The sequence below is a fragment of the Podarcis erhardii genome (assembly GCF_964252035.2).
Source record: "Podarcis erhardii genome assembly, chromosome: 15".
Taxonomy (NCBI): domain Eukaryota; kingdom Metazoa; phylum Chordata; class Lepidosauria; order Squamata; family Lacertidae; genus Podarcis; species Podarcis erhardii.
This window is the reverse complement of record NC_138505.1, coordinates 22,698,722-22,718,466: the sequence shown is the minus strand read 5'-3', so window position 1 is coordinate 22,718,466 and position 19,745 is coordinate 22,698,722. Positions and strand designations below refer to the sequence as shown.

Here is a 19,745-nt window from a genome sequence, read left to right as displayed (position 1 = left end):
AGTGCAGATTATTATTATTATTAATAATAATAATAATAATAATTCCTCATTGCATTTCTGTCCTTTTCTTCAAAGGAGCTTAAGGTGGGAAACCTTCTTCTCTCCCTTCCTCATTTAATCCCCACAACATCCCTGTGAGGTAGGTTAGACTGAGAGGCAGTGACTGGCCCAAGATCACACAGGGAAGTTCATGGTCGAGCGGGGATTTGAACCGTGGTTTCCCAGGTCCTAGTCCAGCACTCTAACCACAACACCACACTGGTATATCATGATCGTCACCATCATAGGATCATAGAATTGTAAGGGACCATGAGGGTCATCCAGTCGAACCCCCTGCAATATAGGAATCTTTTGCCCAATGTGGGTTTTGAATTCACAACCCTGAGATTTAGAGTCTCATGCTCTACCGACTGAGCTATCCCTTCACCACGATTTATTTATATCCCACCTTTTCTGCGGAACAGGGACTGAAGGCGGTTCACAAAAAATAAAAGAAACACAAAAAGCTAAAAAAACTATAAAATATAACAGTTAAAAAGCAATTGTGCTAAGAGGACTATGTAACAGTGGCTTCCATCATAAGACGCATTTGTGCCCCTACAAGCCTGGTGTTCATATATTTAATAAATATATATGTGACATATAAGGGGAGAAGGCCTCATCCAGATTCTAGGCAAATAAAGGCTTGTGGTTCAGAGAGAGATGAAGACAGTTGAATTTTGCATTGGCTATGAGACTGCAGTAGAAGATTTCTTTCGTCTCTCTCTCTCTCTCTCTCTCTCTCCCCCCCCTCCTTCTATTTTTAAAAGAAGTCTTTTGTCGGATGACAGACGAGACAGACAACGCAAAGCGCTCACTGCCAGCAAAATGGATACATCACGACAAGTTGTTCTGCAGTCCGCGTGCAAAACATATTTCTACCCTGTCCGAATCAGACAAGCCCATCCATCTCCCGAAACATTGTGCGTACCTCCTCAAGTAATGGCTGCAACCGGGTTCAGAACACCCTCTTCCTTCCCAGTAATGCATTAAAACTACTCGAAGGCTACTAGACACTTAACAAATTGCACTTCTGAATCTCAAGGTGATTCTCCGTCTGCCTGTAATGTCTGTGAAATTCCAGACGTATGGGAACCCACGGTGGAATGTATAGGTTTTGGAAAATTTCCTTTTAAAAAGTTCAAAAACTTCTTTTTTTTCATTTAAAAAAGATATTTTATTTATGATTTTCAGGTTTATACATTTCAATAATTTTACTGTTGTTTTAACATTTCAAAACTTGACTTCCTTCCCCCTCTTTCTGCTGTTCCTTAAATTTATTTTTAATATTTTCTGCATATCCAAATTAACTTAATTTGTTCATTTATTCATCTGCTTTAAATACATATTCTTTCGAAACTGCAGGTTATTACAATAATCCTGCCAATGTTCTTACAGTTTGTTTGTAAATATCCAATAAACCATTTCCATACTTTTATGAAAAGTCTGTTATCTTGCTTTCTTATTTTTCCAGTAAGTTTTGCTATTTCTGCATATTCCATATGTTTTTGTATCCATTCCTGGGACGACTTCTTCTTTCCATTTTTGTACAGGTAACATTCTTGCTGCTGTAGTCGTATACATGAATAAATTTCTATACAGTTTCAGTAGTTCTGTTCCTGTAATTCCCAAAAGGAAAGCTTCTGGGGTTTTGGTTTTGTTTTACAAATGTTATTTTAAACATCTTTTTCAGTTCATTATAGATCATCCCCAGTAAGCTTTAACCTTACTTCAAGACTTCTTTTTCAGATTCTGCAAAAGCCCAACAACATTTGTGTCTGGATTTTCACTTTTGGAAATATGGCAACCCTAGAAATGTATGCCTCTGGCAGTGGAGGTAGAACACAGTCATTGTGGCTAGCAGCCAATGAGAGCCCGCCCTCCCTAAATTTGTCCAATTGCCTTTTAAAGCCATCTAAGTTGGTTGGCCACGCCTCCCTCCTGCGGGAGTGAGTTCCATAGTTCAACTATGTGTTGAATAAAGAAATACTTTCATTTATCTGTCCTGAGTCTCAGTGGCGTAGCGTGGGGGGTGCAGGGGGCCTGGCCGCACCGGGCGCAACATCTGGGGGTTAGGGTTAGGGGGCACAAATCCACGGGTTAGGGGGTGCAAATTACTTGCCTTGCCCCGGGTGCTGACAACCCACGCTACGCCACTGCTGAGTCTCCCAACTGTACGGAAGCTCTCCATTTCACACACCACTTCCAATCTTTTAAGTTTGTTGTTGTTGTTGTTTAGTTGTGTCCGACTCTTTGTAACCCCATGGACCAGAGCATACCAGGCACTCCTGTCTTCCACTGCCTCCCGCAGTTTGGTCAAACTCATGCTGGTAGCTTCGAGAACACTGTCCAAGCATCTCGTCCTCTGTTGTCCCCTTCTCCTTGTGCCCTCAGTCTTTCCCAACATCAGGGTCTTTTCCAGGGAGTCTTCTCTTCTCATGAGGTGGCCAAAGTATCAGAGCCTCAGCTTCAGGATCTGTCCTTCCAGTGAGCACTCAGGGCTGCTTTCCTTAAGAATGGATACGTTTGATCTTCTTGCAGTCCACGGGACTCTCAAGAGTCTCCTCCAGCACCATAATTCAAAAGCATCAATTCTTCGGCGATCAGCCTTCTTTATGGTCCAGCTCTCACTTCCATACATCACTACTGGGAAAACCATAGCTTTAACCTTTTAAGTTTAATTCTCCACAATTCCATAGAGGTTCTGATGTTTTTTGTTTTTGCTTTTAAAAAGCCTCATCGAAATTCTGCAGCATTTAAGGGTCGTTTTCTCCAAATATATGTATACCGTCCCATGCAATTTTGCTTTGCTTGTTCTTTAAACTTCAGCAGTTGCATCTACACAGGAAGGGCGCTGCTGCGACAGGGACTGCAACCATGAATTTTGAACAATGACTGTGTTTCAGTTTACGTATTGTTTCAGAAACCGCAAATCAGAACTGAACTGAATTTCTACCCTGTCTCCACCAGGCAAGCATTATGTTATGACAGCTCTCTCTATCTCTCAACACACACACACATTCTGCGCTGCCCCTGGCAGGTGGCACAAACAAGGACTAGTCATTTTCACGCAAGGGGTGGGGAATGGGCAAATCAAATACCTTTCCATTTAAATCCTCGTTTCAAAAGCATCATATTTATGCAGCAACTTAATAAAATTAGCCTCTGCCGCCAACTTGACGAGGAGGTAAGAATCATTCATTAAAATGCAAATGCATTTGAGATGAACTTTGGAATGCATTTATTACAGTAATTGAGCTCCAGCCGGCTGGAAGTCACAACACGGATTTTCCGCCACCTTGCCGACAAAGGCCATGCCTTTCTTGTAAACTAATAACTTCGTCACTGGGAAAATTGAGAGAGCTTCTCCCCCCCCCCCCCCGCCTTTTTGAGTGCTAATCATTTTCGTCGGAATACTCTGGCTCCTTTATAGGATTAAATTAATATAGATAAAGGTCAGGCTCGTACTGTACCAAAATAAAAATGACCTGGCAGCAAACCAGGTGGATGGCAAGCTGACGAGAAGCTCGCTTTCATGCTTAATACAACATCATGTGCGTATAATTATCTTAAAACGTCTGACCGCCCCGCTGATCTATTCGTAAATTTGTAACATGGAATAACAAAGGAGTCGAGTTTCAATAGGCCAGATGCATTTCTTTGAAGCAGGAGTGAAAACATACTTATCCAACTATTATTATTATTATTATTATTATTATTATTATTATTATTCCTGCGGGACCTGACATCTTTCCGCAGGGCCTGTAAGACAGAGCTGTTCCACCAGGCCTTTGGTCAGGGCGCAGCCTGACCCCCTCCTCTGGCAATCTGCACAGAATTTTGCTCAATGGTTGCCATCAATTTGATTTTAATTAATTTTTATAATGAAAGGTTTTTAGAATGCTGGATTATTTTGATTGTTGTTAGCCACCCTGAGCCCAGCTTCGGGTGGGGAGGGCGGGGTATAAATAAAATTTATTATTATTATTATCATTATTATTATTAACCTGTACTTCGCTCAGAGGTCCCAGAGCAGGTTACAATAGTAAAGGTAAAGGTAAAGGGACCCCTGACCATTAGGTCCAGCCGTGACTGACTCTGGGGTTGCGGCTCTCATCTCGCTTTATTGGCCGAGGGAGCTGGCGTACAGCTTCCGGGTCAAGAGGCCAGCATGACTAAGCCACTTCTGGCGAACCAGAGCAGCGCACGGAAACGTCGTTTACCTTCCCGCCAGAGTGGTACCTATTTATCTACTTGCACTTTGACGTGTTTTCGAACTGCTAGGTGGGCAGGAGCTGGGACCGAGCAACGGGCGCTCACCCCGTTGCGGGGGTTCGAACAATAGTAAAACAATAGTAAAACACAGTATTAAAAACAGGTTTAAACAACTGACAATTGCAGAATAACACACCTCAAGTGTCAAAAGCCTAGGTAAAGAGGTGTGTTATCAGCACTCACCAGAAACAGTATAATGAAGGTGCCAGACTCACCTCTGAGGGGAAGGAGTTCCACACTTAGCGACCACATATGGGCCTCCCCAGAACCACAATACACACTGCCCAGGCTTGCACCCCGGGGAGGCCACTTTGGTGCAGCTATTGTAGCAGTTTGGCTTCACCCCCATAGGTGCACTCCATTGTCTCACAAAACAAACAACATACAGAGTCTGCACTGTGAGAACAGAATGCTGGACTAGATGGGCCATTGGCCTGATCCTACAGGCTTCCCCCATGTTCTTATGTTCTTTACAGAGTTCCACTCCAGGGCAAACTGTGTCGCGGGTGCGCAACTGGGAGATGTTGCTGGGCCCAGAAAATAGCGCTTTCCTTTCATGACTGATGGCGTAGGTAATATTCCACCCATCCAGACACTCTGCTCCCTGTCTGCTCATGTCTGCTGTCTAATTAACATGAGCTGTCATTCATGGAGAAAGAAAGTCTCTCTCTCCCCCCAATGCTGATCCACTCTCTTTCTCCCCTCTTTCTTTCTGGAACAGAATTTTGAGAACCGCCAGCCGTGACCACGCAAGAAGCATGCCAATTAGAGCGCTGGCTGCCAAATGGCAAAAAAAGGGAAGAAGCCTAGGATACAAGGCAACAGAGCACCTGTTTCCAAGCAACTGGCATTACCAGGCATTAACTGCAGAGGAAGTCTAGCGCTGGCAGGTAATGCCAAAGTCCCCAAGCGGCGGCACAATTTCTCTCTTTCTCTCTGTCCTGCAGGTGCTCATCGTATCTCCGGCCACGATCATGGCCACACCGACAGCCTGATCTGCTCCGGCTGATTTGCTGGCGTTGGGAGAGGAGGGAATTGGCAGAGTACGAACAGGGGCTTACAACAGCCGAGGCTGAAAAGCAGTGGGCTGAAGAGGAACAGAAGAAAGAAAGAAAGAAAGAAAGAAAGAAAGAAAGAAAGAAAGAAGCCAGGCAGAAAGAGTTGAGGCCAGGCAGAATACCAGTATTAACAGCTTGGCAAAGGAGCAGGAAGTGTCTTAAGCCTGGAGGTCAGCAGAGAACAGAATGAATACATCAGGTCCATCAGGTCCATGCTTGAGAATCCCGCAGTTTGACTCTCTGCGTTTTGAGTGCCTTATCTGTGATGCTGCTGTTATAGGAATTCTAAGGTCTCATATATATAAATCATATGTTCATAAATCTACAAGGCAAATACATACATAAGTATATAAACCATGTGTCTGAAATAGTAAAGGTAAAGGGACCCCTGACCATTAGGTCCAGTCGTGGCCGACTCTGGGGTTGCGGCGCTCGTCTCGCTTTATTGTTTGAGGGAGCCAGCATACAGCTTCTGGGTCATGTGGCCAGCATGACTAAGCCGCTTCTGGCAGACCAGAGCAGCATACAGAAACGCCGTTTACCTTCCAGCCAGAGCGTTACCTATTTATCTACTTGCACTTTGACGTGCTTTCGAACTGCTAGGTTGGCAGGAGCTGGGACCGAACAACGGGAGCTCACCCCATCATGGGGATTTGAACTGCCGACCTTCCGATCGGCAAGCCCTAGGCTCTGTGGTTTAACCCACAGCGCCACCCACGTCCCTTAGTCTGAAATAGTACAGGAGAGCAATCCTGAAGCCATTTTGACTCTTCCAGTGACCTCAAATATTCTCTGCAGTGAGGAAGGAAACAGGAAAGCCTCCCCATTGTTTCTTTGCTCTAATCCTGTCTCAAGGGTGTATTTGTGCATGAATAGGGTGAGCCTGTGACCTGGATTCAGGAACTAAATATTTAGCATCTCAAAAGGAATAGCCAGGCTGCCCATGTAAAGCAATCAAGTGGCCATTATCAGGTATCCTGCCAGACAGGATTTCTGTTGTAGACTGCCCCCCTGTGATGTATGTATGATGTTTTGGGGGGTGGTCTTGAGCTACAGAATAACAGAAGCGAATCAGAGCATATTGAGAAGCAAAGCAGCTAGTGAGCCTGCTCTTTATTAAACTATTGCAACAGGGTCCACACTCACCACACACAGGAGGGAGGAGAACCCAGAACAATGGTGTGCAAGCCCTTATACAGACTCTTGAAATTGCCCACCTTGTAGCCCAAGACCACCCCCCTAAAATATCATACATACATCACAGAAGGAGGCGGTCCACAGCAGAAATCCTGTCTGCCAGCATACCTGATGACGGTCACTGACTGCATTACCTGAGCAGCCTGGCCATTCTGTTGTGATGGTTAATACAGTTGATCCTGGAAGGAAGAACGGCAAAAGAGGCTTGAGCCCAGGTGTCAGCCTCTTTTATTTTGGCCTTAGGCCCACCCCCGGCCGGCCATCCATTGTCCTCCCTGGTCGAGGGCGGGTCAAAGGCCAGCTCAAGCAGGTGGGTGGCACCCACCCAGGTGAGCCTTGCTCGGTGCCGCAAACCCCGCTCACCTGTGGGGAAGGGAGGGCGGATATTGTGATGGTTAGTACTTTAGTTCCTGAGTCCTAGGTCACAGGCTCACCCTATACATACACAAATACACCCTTGAGACATGATTTGCAAGCAACAGAGGGTTTCCCATTTCCTTCCTCCTTGCAGAGAAATATTTGAGGTCAATTTGGGAGAGTCAAAACGGCTTCAGGATTGCTCTCCTATACGATTTCAGACACGTGGTTTATATACTTATGTATGCGTTTGCCTTGTACATTTATGAACATTTAATTTATATTTGAGACCTCAGAATTCTTATAACAAGCCCTAAACCTACTTACTAGGGGAGTCAGCCCCATTGAACTCCTTGGGACTTACATCTGAGAGTGTTAGGATTGCATCCTGCTCTTGCTTGCTTTCTCCACATTAAGCTAGGCAAGCCACTCCTCTTTGCTCGCTGGGATTTGGATTCCATTTCTTTGTGCACATTGTGCTGACTAGGTTCATCTTGTGCTACGTCTATAGCTGACATTTTTCTATTTATTTATTTTTGCAGTTACTTTATAATGTTGCGGGTTGTGTTAGAATCATAGAATCATAGAGTTGGAAGAGACCACAAGGGCCATCGAGTCCAACCCCCTGCCAAGCAGGAGACACCATCAGAGCACTCCTGACATATGGTTGTCAAGCCTCTGCTTAAAGACCTCCAAAGAAGGAGACTCCACCACACTCCTTGGCAGCAAATTCCACTGTCGAACAGCTCTTACTGTCAGGAAGTTCTTCCTAATGTTTAGGTGGAATCTTCTTTCTTGTAGTTTGGAACCATTGCTCCGTGTCCGCTTCTCTGGAGCAGCAGAAAACAACCTTTCTCCCTCCTCTATGTGACATCCTTTTATATATTTGAACATGGCTATCATATCACCCCTTAACCTCCTCTTCTCCAGGCTGTTAATAAAGCTTTTAAAGGCAATTTCAACAGCCTCAGTCTTCAGTGGCATTTCAGTTTAATTACCTGTGATTCATACCGGGAGCTGAGGAGTGTATCACTGTCAAATCCTCAACAGTCTAGAGATTGGGATACATTGACCTCAGCACCCTTTCAGATGTTTTGGACTAAAAATCTTATTGGTCAAAGCCAGCAGAGCCAAGTTCAGGGGTTGTCTCCTCGCTCCCCAGAACACTATTGATGATGGACCGGGTCAGAAGCGGCATTGACGTGCCCAAGGTGGTGTAGTTGTTAGAGCGTTGGACTAGGACCTGGGAGACCAGGGTTCAGTTCCCCACTCGGTCATATTACAGGGGTCAGCAAACTTTTTCAGCAGCGGGCCAGTCCACTGTCTTTCAGACCTTGGGGGGGGGGGCGCAGAATATATTTTGAAGGAAAAAAATGAATGAATTCCTATGCCCCACAAATAACCCAGAGATACATTTTAAATACCGTATTTTTTGCTCTATAAGACTCACTTTTTCCCTCCTAAAAAGTAAGAGGAAATGTGTGTGCGTCTTATGGAGCGAATGCAGGCTGCGCAGCTATCCCAGAAGCCAGAACAGCAAGAGGGATCGTTGCTTTCGCTGCGCAGCAATCCCTCTTGCTGTTCTGGCTTCTGAGATTCAGAATATTTTTTTTCTTGTTTTCCTCCTCCAAAAACTAGGTGTGTCTTGTGGTCTGGTGTGTCTTATAGAGCACACATTCTACTCATGTAAGAATACCAGGCAGGCCCCACAAATAACCCAGAGATACATTTTAAATAAAAGGACACATTCTACTCATGTAAGAATACCAGGCAGGCCCCACAAATAACCCAGAGATGCATTTTAAATAAAAGGACACATTCTACTCATGTAAAAACACCAGGCAGGCCCCACAAATAACCCAGAGATGCATTTTAAATAAAAGGACACATTCTACTCATGTAAAAACACGCTGATTCCTGGGCCTTGCGCGGGCTGGATTTAGAAGGCGATTGGGCCGGATCCGGCCCCCGGGCCTTAGTTTGCCTACCCCTGGTCATGAAGCTCACTGAATGACCTTGGAGTCAGTCACTCACTCTCAGTCTCACCTACCTCACAGGGTTGTTGTAAGGATGAAATGGTGAGAACTATTCCCCGCCCCCCATTGATTGAGCTCCTTGGAGGAAAGGTGGGATGCAAATGTAATTAATAATTGTTGTTGTTTACCTGCCTGGGATCTGCCTCTTTAGGGAAGCTGACATTTCTAGCTTTCATTTATCATCGGAAAATGGAAGAATTTGCATCCTTGTTTAGGAACCAACGGTTGCTAGTAAAAGAGACCTCTTCACATCAGGAAACATTACTTTCAGGAAACAACTGGAGACCTTTTCGTTCCGACAAGATTTTCCAGCAGGATGAAAAGGTCTCTGCCTTAGGTACTCCTTTTTGCATTGTTTTTTAATGTAATGGATTTCTGTGCAGCTTTCAAAACTGTTTTTAGCATTTTTCATGGGACGTTTGAAAACTGCCTCAAGGCAAAGGTAAGGAATTAAGGAATGAATCAAAATAGAGTTATTATTTGTTGGGATTGAATCTGTACCCTGCCCTTCGTCCTTTAGGAGCTCAGGGTGGCAAACAGGCAACTTGGAGATAAAAATGAAGCAAAAACATTCTAAAACAGATTCAAACATTACAAAAAAGAATTATAACTAAAGACATTATTCTAGCCAATGATTTCAGGGTTGCCAGGAACAGTATTCTTCAGCCCCCAAATGCCTGGGTAAACAGGACTGTTTTCAAATTCCTCCTGAAAGCTGATCATGATGGAGACGGGCACACCTCACATGGGGAGGCCATTCTGCAACTGGGGAATCACCACTGAAAAGGCCCTGCCCTGGGTCAACACCAACAAGGCAGCCCCCAGTGGCGATATTACCACCAAAGTCTCACCCGATGTTTGTAATAACAATGCTTTCTGCAAAAGCCCAGTCACCCAGCTGCTTCTCCTATCTTCTTGCTCAAAGATAACATAGTTCTGCTCCTGATCTCCCCAGTGCTCAAAAAGCTACTTCCGATGTAGAAGGAGGTGGGGTTGTGGGCTTCACCCTCCCACCATGTGTGCGGGGCCTGGGGGGCGAGGCCTGCTCCATTTAAGGCAGGGGCGGCCTGGGATCTCCCTCTTTGCCGCTTCTAGCTGCTCCAGTTTCCCACCCTCCCACCCTTTAAGGTTGTTGTTGTTGTTTTTTTTTTTGTCTTTGACCTTGCCATGGACCTCGGTTGGTCCCCGTTAAGGGGCCTGGTAGGAATTTTTCCACTTGGCAAATTGGTACCAGCCGCTTGTTTTTTCGCCTACTTCGTAGCAAATCGTCACAACTTCCTTGGTATTGGCGGTTAGACACTGGTATTGGTATTGTTATGTAGATGGAAGGGGGGGAGGAAGCGCCGTCACCTGCCCAGTATATTTAAGGGTAGTCCGACAAAGGATTCCGGGGACGTAGCCCTGTCCGAAGCCTATGGAGGTGAGGCCCTAAGGCACGCCCCCGAGCGGTGACCCTGGGGGAGTTCCTAGTTGATGTGCATCAGCAGGACTCCCCTTACTGGTGGTTAACCCTTCCCGGACTTCAAGCGAACAGGCTGAAGCCGGATAGTGGGTTAGGACCAATGCCTAAGCCATACCGCTCATCACCTGTAACCAATAAAGTTGTGGCCATATTTAGCCCATTAACCTTAAATATCTGTGTCATGTGTCTTTATTTCCACTGGGGGGAGGCGGGAACTTGCCACGCAATACGTGTACTTCTCCTGCCCCATCTGATGTCTTGAGGAAACCGAGGACAAGGGAGACCTGAAATAGCCAGCCAAAAGAATTAGGACAAATTGCCTGAGCACAACTGCCCTAAGATTAACTAGCACCTGCCTCCTTTCTGTTGTTTACTGTCTGTTCTCTGCAGAACTGCTTTTGAAAGATGCTACTCTGGATGAGAATGTGAGTTTGGGGATGTATGTGCCCTTCTGCGGTTGGCAGCGATCGTTTGTCAGCGTTCATTTTGCATCGGGCTGTTGCTAAACCCTGCAAGCGGTAAATCATGGCATTTGTACCCACCGCTGATGTTCTTGCTGCAAAAGTCTGATATTCAAATTAATGAGTATATGAAGACCAAAGGAGCCATCACGTGCAACGAGCATACAAATGGAAATTTCCATCAGTTCCAGCCACCTCTGCTCAATTTTAAAGTGTCGTCGCTGGAGGCCACTTCATTTGTGACTCCCCACCCCCCTTAACTGGCATTTCTCTGCTTTAGAAACCAATGCATGCACCAACCAAATCAGAACATGAGATAGTCTGTTTTGCCACCTGTGCATAAGTCTGAACATCAGTCGGTAGCACCTGAGTCTCTTAATCTAAGGGTCGTGGGTCAAGCCCCACATTCGGTGGAAGATTCCTGCGTTGCAGTGCTGCTGGACAAGACGGTCCCAACTCTATGAATCTATGATGGAATATTAAATTCCCACCAGTATAAAGGTGAAAAGGTAAAGGACCACTGGACAGTTAAGTCCAGACAAAGGCGACAATGGGGTTGCAGTGCTCATCTTGCTTTTAGGCCAAGGGAGCTGGCGTTTGTCCACAGACAGCTTTCCAGGTCATATGGCCAGCATGACTAAACAGCTTTTGGCACAACAGGACACCGTGATGGAAACCAGAGTGCATGGAAATGCCATTTACCTTCCCGCCACAGTGGTCCCTATTTATGTACTTGCACTTTTTGACATGCTTTCGAACTGCTAGGTTGGGCAGAAGCTGGGACAGAGCAACGGGAGCTCAGCCTGTCACAGGGATTTGAACCACCGACCTTCCGATCAGCAAGCCCAAGAGGCTCAGTGGTTTAGACCACAGGCTACCCTATTATAAGTGCTTAAGAACATAAGAGGAGCCAATGGCCCATCTAGTCCAGAATGCTGCTATAGTTTGAGGACATCTCAGAGATTAATCTTGCATCCAGGTCAGTTCTAGGGAGACTAGACCTACTGAACTCAATGGGCCTAAGTTAATCATGCCTTTTAGTTTCAGTGGATCAGTATGACAAACACTCAATACAACTCAATGGGCTGCATCTAACTAAATAGAGCCACTATAGAATCATAGAACTGTAGGGGCAGAAGGGACCCTGAGGATCATCTGGTCCAACTCCCTGCAATGCAGGAATAGGCAGCTGTCCCATATGAGGATCGAACCTGCAACCTTGGAGTCATCAGCACCATGCTCTAACCAACTGAGCTATCCACTAGCGCAAGGACTTCTGGCTGTGCAAGGGAACTCCCCCTCCCTCTCCTCTCCCTGTGTTCCCCCTAAATGGGAGGGCCATGGCTCAGTGTGGGGTGTGTGTGTGTGTGTGTCCATCAACCAACTGCAGATAATCTTCTTTGCATGAAGAAAGTTGCAACATCTCTAGGTAGGACTGAGAGAGACCCCCTGCCTAAAACCATGGAGAGCCACTGCCAGTCAGGGAGGGCAGTTCTGAGCTGGATGGATCAATGATCTGACATAGTATAGCGAAGGGCTGTAGCTCAGAGGTACAGCATCTGCCTTGCATGCAAGGAGGTCACAGATTCAATCCTTGGAATCTCCAGGTAGGACTAGAAGAGACAAGTGGCCTGAGTTGTTTTCAGGCAGCTTCCTACACTCCTAAATCTGTTCTGGAGCTTTCCTCAACCCTCCAAAGCAGATTTGAGGTGCAAGAGAAGGCAGGGCAGCTCTGTTGCTCAAGAAGAAATCCTTGCGCTGGCAGATTTATTTATTATTATCTCTGATAATAAGAGGATGAAAAGTCAGGTTCAAAACCTGTGGCTAGTACAAGGGCGATAAAGCACATCACCTACTTCTGGGAATGAGCTCAGAAACCAAGAGTAGAGTGCAGGGATTCCTGCATCTGCAGCTACAGATCAACAATTTCGCTAGACGTTGACATATGGTATCACGCCATGTTCCTACCTTGTGTGTGCAAGGTCTTTATGGAGGGTCCTCAGGTCCTTTTCTAAGTTTCTAAAAGGCAGGAGCTTCTTCTCAGGTTCCTGCAGACATGGAACGTAATGTTAGAAGAACCTTTGCTGGATCAGGCCAAAGGAGCACATAGCCCACTGTTCCGTTCTCACGGGTACCCAACTAGAGGCCTTTGGGAAACCCGTAATCTCTGAGATCCCTATTGGCAACCCATTATGGCTCCCTGGCAATGGTGGCTGTGTGATACACTTGGTGGCATTAGGCCTAAACCTCAAATTACAGGCTACTTGAGAGACTGCCTTATCCTTTATACCCCCAGGTGTTAGGGACTGGGCAGAGGGGGAATGGTGGAGACCGCCTCCCCAGCCTGACCCTTCCAGAGAAGAAAGTGACTGTTCAGAATCACAGCAGGGGTTTGAGGGAGGTCACAGCTCAGAGGCAGATGAGGGGAAAAGCTGGGAGAGGAGGAAGAAGAAGCTCCAGAGAGGGGACAGATGACAAACTCAATGTCTTTAGAAAGCATTCCAGACCCCACCACTCCCAGAACCTGGTGGGCATTGAAAGTAGGAGAGCAAAGAGCTCAAAGGCAGAGGGCACTTTTCAGCACTTGTAGTGATGACACATGAAAGAGGGAGGGGGCGGAGACTCACTCGGGGCAACGCCATTATTCCAAGAGGCTGCATTCCCAAGCCTCTCTCTGTGAATACTGAATAAAAAGCAGTTGGTAAGAATTTTTCCTTCTTATCTGTTCCTGGCAACCTGCCGTGGGGGTTGGATCCTCTGCCGCCTGACACCAGGAGATTTCTTGCAAGTTCCAAAGATCACAGAAGCTTCCTCTGCAATAACTTGGAGCAGGGCTTTCAGTGCGGCTGCCACTGTTTCGTGGAACAGCATCCTTGTCGAGATATGACAGGCACACCCTAACTACATCTTCCAGAAACAAGCAGAGGCATTTCTACTCCATTTCCCAGCTGGATAAACAGGACTTTAGCACAAATGTCTACTTGTTGGGGTTTTCATCTTGCTTCAAATTGTTTTTGTGTTTCTAATGATCTTATATGTAAATCGCCTTAACGCAGTGGCTTAGAAGGCAATTAATAAATCAATACTGACAGTCATGTGAATGTGAGAAATGAAGTGGGGGGGGGGCACAAACACACACTTGTGGGTATGTACACTGTCCTGTCTGAGTGTGTATCCCGCGATAAATTATAACCAAGCTGTGCACCAGTGAAATCTGCCCTGAGCCAAAATGCTCACCATTCCCCTGCTAGTATTTGGTGTTTCCCTAGGTGGGGCCGCTTCTCCATTTGGGAACCGATATATTGATTTATTGGGACGTGGGTGGCGCTGTGGGTTAAACCACAGAGGCTAGGACCTGCCGATCAGAAGGTTGGCAGTTCGAATCCCCGCGACGGGGTGAGCTCCCGTTGCTCGGTCTCTGCTCCTGCCAACCTAGCAGTTCGAAAGCACGTCAAAGTGCAAGTAGATAAATAGGTACCACTGCGGCGGTAAGGTAAACGGCATTTCCGTGGGCTGCTCTGGTTTGCCAGAAGCGGCTTAGTCATGCTGGCCACATGACCCGGAAGCTGTACGCCGGCTCCCTCGGCCAATAAAGCGAGATGAGCGCCGCAACCCCAGAGTCGGCCACAACTGGACCTAATAGTCAGGGGTCCCTTTACCTTTATATTGATTTATTATGCATTTATTGCACATCTATCCCACTTTTTTCCTGCAAGGAGCTCAAAGTGGCATGCATGGTTCTCCTCCACCCTATTTTAACCTCAGAACAACCCTATCCAGTAGGTGAGGCTGAGAGAAGCAGGCCCTGACCCATGGTCACCCCGTGAGCTTAATGGCCAAGTGGGGATTTGAACCCAGCACTCTGACCAGTACACCATGTTGGCTCTCAAGACAGAGATACAGATCATATTACATTTACCTTTGGTTTCGGCTTCTTAGCACTGACTGGTTCCACTGGTTCTGCCACTTCTTCGGGGCCAACATCCTCTCTGAAGAATCCCTGCAAGAAGAGGCAAAACACTGTCATCAGTACGGAGTGTTTCTGCTAAGAACCTGAGGCATTCTGGGAGGGGAAAAAGCTTCCAGGACCGACGATGCTAAAATGATACCTATAAATACAAGAGATAAATGAGCATAATGAAGATTCAAAGATAGCTGAAGGTATGTCTAGCGAATATACCAGCCTCTACCCTGCCACCTGCCACGCCCTCCAGATATTTTGGCCTGTAACTCCCATCAGCCCCAGTAATGGGAGTCTGAAACATCTGGAGGGCACTGGGTTGAAAGGATGGAGTAGAGTAGACAAAGGCGGCTGTTTTGGGGAGCCAGCCAGGCACAGTGACTGAGCACTAGGTGGAGCCTGGAGCTGCCTAATTGATCTCTTCTGAAAGCGGAGCTGCAAAAAGCATTACAGGAGGCTATCAAAACGAATCTGGGCAGTGAGTATCACAGAGCGGTTGTTAGCCATACGGCGGGCTTAATAGGGCAGCAGCAAACCAACGACCAGCCTGGTAGAAATGAACCCCTTGTCCTCCTATAAATAAAGGGAATCAGTTCTCTTGAAACACTTTTTGAGCTTGGCAGCCTGCAGCTCATCTTCCTGGAATGCGCTTGAAAAATGGAATCCCAGGGCAGGGATTCGTTTTTATGCTACCACTAAACAGATACACACACACATACACACACACAGAGCTATCGCTTAGGTACAGCCCTTTAGGTATTGCCTTGAACAAGGAAAAGAAGTTTTTGTTGTTGTTTTGCATTCAGATGCCAGAACACTCTGTTAAGATTGCAAGGAATGAAACCGAGCATATCGAGAGAATTGTGACGGGGCAAACTGTAGGCCCTCCAGTTCTTTAACCATGTCATTAACATAAAAATTAAACAGGAAAGGCGCCAAGATGCATCCCTGTTTGACTCCAGTAATGGTCTTAATTCTAGTGGTGAGATGGCCAGCCAGATCCACCTTTACTTGTCAGTATATAGTGTTTTGATGAGAAATAATAGACGGAGGTCTATATTTGTCTTTTCCAATTTTTGCCACAATGCGTGTCTTGGGACCGTATCGAAAGCTGACTTTAGATCGATAAAAGCGACATATAATTTTTGCTTCAAATTACGGATGTATTTACATAGCAGAAAGTTCATCACAAAGCACTGGTCCAATGTGGATTTTCCTCTTTGGAAACCTGCCTGGACTTCAGATATCACCTTATTTGTATCTGCCCATTCTTCCAGTCTGGAGCCTGGCATATAGCTTAGAGGTTACATCTAACAAACTAATGGGTCTATAATTGGCAGGGTTTTTCTTATCACCCTTTTTATATATTGGGGCAATTCTACTCAGCTTCCACCCTTCCGGTATGCAACCTGAGCTGTTAATGTATGAAAACAGTTTTGCAAAAATGGGTGACCAGAAATCAGGGATCATGCTGAGCATATCTGGTGCTTGTTTTTTTGTTTTGTTTTAAATGAACTGAAGCATATTGTTTTCCTCAAATACAAAATCCAGACATTAAATACACTACTTAAATGTCCGTATATCTGAGCGCTGGAAGGCTCACAAAGACACAGGTTTGTGGAATGGGAAAAATATTCCAGGAACAATCCCTCTCCAAGGGATGAGCCATAGCTTGGTGGTTAAAGGTAAAGGTAAAGGGACCCCTGACCCTTAGGTCCAGTCGTGGCCGACTCTGGGGTTGCGGCACTCATCTCGCTTTATTGGCCTAGGGAGCCGGCGTACAGCTTCCGGATCATGTGGCCAGCATGACTAAGCCGCTTCTGGCAAACCAGAGCAGCCCGCGGAAATGCCGTTTACCTTACCGCCGCAGTGGTACCTATTTATCTACTTGCACTTTGACGTGCTTTCGAACTGCTAGGTTGGCAGGAGCAGGGACCGAGCAACGGGAGCTCACCCCATCGCGGGGATTCGAACCGCCGACCTTCTGATCGGCAAGTCCTAGGCTCTGTGGTTTAACCCACAGCGCCACCCGCATCCCTAGCTCGGCGGTTAGAGCATCCAAATTGCATGTCGAAGCTCCCAGGTTCAATCCCCAGTTTCTCCAGGTAGGGCTGGGAGAGACTCCCTGTCTGGAAAGCTGCTGCCAGCCAGTGCAGACAATACTGAGATGGACAGACACACTGCAATCAACTATCTGCAACCAACCAGAACTTCTGGACTTTTGCACCAGCTGCAAAAAAAAAAAAAAAAAAAAGTACAGTGGTACCTTGGTTTTCGAACGTGATGAATGTTTCAGTTTTTGAACACTGTAAACCCGGAAGCTTTGGTTTTCGAACTCGCCTCAGAAGTTGAACATGCCATGCGGCTTCCGCATTGAATTTTCCATACTGAGTTTTTGGTTTTTGAACATTTCGGAACTCGAATGGTCTTCCAGAACAGATTACTCAGAAACAGAGGTACCACTGTACCTGTTTACATGACGCTGACACAAAAGCTTGGGCTTGGGATGGTTCAGTTGGTAGATCATGAGACTCACTATCTAAGGGTTATGGGTCCCAGATTCCTGCATTGCAGGGGGTTGGACTAGGTCAGGGGTCTGCAACCTTTACGATAAAAAGAGCCATTTGGACCCGTTTCCGAAGAAAAAAAAAACTGGGAGCCGCAAAACTCGTCATTATAAAAATAACTTTTTTGTCACTTTTTTATTATTTCTTTGTTTGACCCCTCAGAATTACTCCTCCTCATAGAAATAAACGTTAAATTAACAAGTTAAATTAACAAGTTAAATTAACAAGTTAAATTAACAAGTTCTTCACTCCCCTTCAAAACAGTGACCAGCGTACATGCCCCCTTTCAATGCAGTGACCAGCGTACATGCCCCTTACAATGTAGCGGGCGGGCGGGAAGGTGACGTCGGGACGGTGCGTGACTAACGCACGCCCTGCCCCCATGCAACGTCACAGCCAGTACAGCGCCCGCCACAGTGGGGAGTGTCGGGGCGCACAATGCGCCTCCTTCCCCTCGCTAGTATCCACCCCGGAGCCGCAGCAAAGGTGTAAAAGAGCCACATGCGGCTCCGGAGCCGCGGGTTGCAGACCCCTGGACTAGGTGTTCCCTGGGCTCCTTTCCAACCCTATAATCCTATATATAGGATTATACAGCCTATATATATAGGATTATATACCCTATGATATGCTGTGTAAAAGAATGACATTTTACTGCCTCCACCCCTCTCTCTTCCCACTTTGATTGCCTCCCCTAAAAAAAGGTCAACAACTGCCTCTGAGGCTTTACTGCTTCGCAAAATTATATAATTTATAATAATTCTAACATTTCAAACCTTGACTTCCTTCCTCCTTTTTCTGCAGTTCCTTAAATTTATTTACATCATTCCCTGCATATTCCGAATTATCTTGACTTATTATTTTATGCATCTGTTCTCATATATGTCTTTTGAAGCTACAAGTTATTACAATATTCCTGCCAATGCCTTAATCTCTTTACAGTTTGTTTGTAAATATTAAACAAACCACTTCCATTCCTTTATAAAAAGTCGGTTGTCTTGATTTCTTATTCTTTGGGTAAATTTCGCCATTTCTGCATAATCCATTAGTTTCTGTAGCCATTCTTCTCCCGTCAGGACTCCTTCTATAGTATATTGTGTTTCTCTACAGTTTATGGAAATTTTATGGAATCGCATTTATGGTATTTTTTAATATATTAATGTTTTGTAAGTCACCCAGTAAATTTATTTTGAATGTAAAACAACAACAACCACATAGTAGAAACTGTGTCAATTATTTATCTACTTATTAGTTTAATTTATATCCAGCCCTTTATCAGTTTCATCGATCCCAGGGCAGCCGCCGCCGTAATACCCTATTAAACAGGATGGTAACATATTGAATAATTAATCCCTCCACTAAAATATAACCAAATAATTAAATAGGTATTAAGCTGTCATTAAATTAAATAACTACTGGTGGGCTCACTGTGTTTCTGGACTGCCTGTGGGGAGTAGATTTTAGGATGCCAGATGTTGCTGGACTACAACTCCCATCATCCTTTGCTCAGGTTGGCTGTTGGGAACTGGAGTCCAACAGGTTAACCAACCCCAAGTGAGGGGGAAAGAGAACTTTCGGCTTTACAATTCCATTGTGCGCAACTCTGCCTCTTTCGTTTATTTCAATGTTCATCCTTCCGCATCTTGAGGATTCAGACCAGGTATGAGTGAAACAAGGGCTGCCTTAAATGGATCCAAACCATAGATCCATCCAGTTTTATAGGTTTCTGTCACTGTTTTGAACATAAGAAAGGAAGCTAACAAATTGAGGAAGGTCCATAATTCCAGGGCGGGCATGCCAGTTTGCTCCTGCAATTGAGGAGGCCGGCACAGTGTGATGTGCTCATATCACAAGCGCATGCAGTGCAACTTGCACATGTAACACGCAAGTCCTCCTTGGCCCCCTTAGCTGGAGTCCTTTTTGCATTGTTTTTCAGTGTATATCTTCAGCTGGATTTTTGTACAGCTTTCAAAACTGTTTTTAGCATTTTTCATGGTGCGTTTGCAAACTGCCTCAAGGCATAGGTAGGAGGTAAGGAAGTAAGGAAGTAAGGAATTAATCAAAACAGACTTATTATTTATTGAATTGAATCTGCACCCTGCCCTTTGTCCTCAAGGAGGTCAGGATGGCAAACAGGTAACCTGAAGGTAAAAATGAAGCAAATAATATATAATAATAATAATAATAATAATAATAATAATAATAATAATAATAATAATAATAATAATTTATTATTAATACCCCGTCCATCTGGCTGGGTTTCCCCAGCCACTCTGGGCGGCTGCCAACAAAATATTAAAAATACATTAAAACATCAGTCATTAAAAACTTCCCT

The 19,745-nt window shown here is 45.5% G+C and overlaps 1 protein-coding gene across 4 annotated transcripts in view; it reads right to left on the bottom strand.

Annotated features, from left to right (window-relative positions):
• The window catches only part of CCDC60 (coiled-coil domain containing 60), a 54,062-nt gene that overhangs the window by 17,445 nt on the left and 16,872 nt on the right, over nt 1-19,745 (bottom strand). For 2 of the 4 annotated variants that reach the window (XM_081841840.1, XM_081841839.1), the window contains exons 2-3: nt 14,805-14,885; nt 12,854-12,933 (exon numbers count right to left, since the gene is read on the bottom strand). In XM_081841840.1, coding sequence (XP_081697966.1) covers nt 12,854-12,933; nt 14,805-14,885 — 161 coding nt within the window. The remainder of the gene's footprint in view (nt 1-12,853; nt 12,934-14,804; nt 14,886-19,745) is intronic. The other 2 variants (XM_081841841.1, XM_081841842.1) reach the window with 1 other exon arrangement.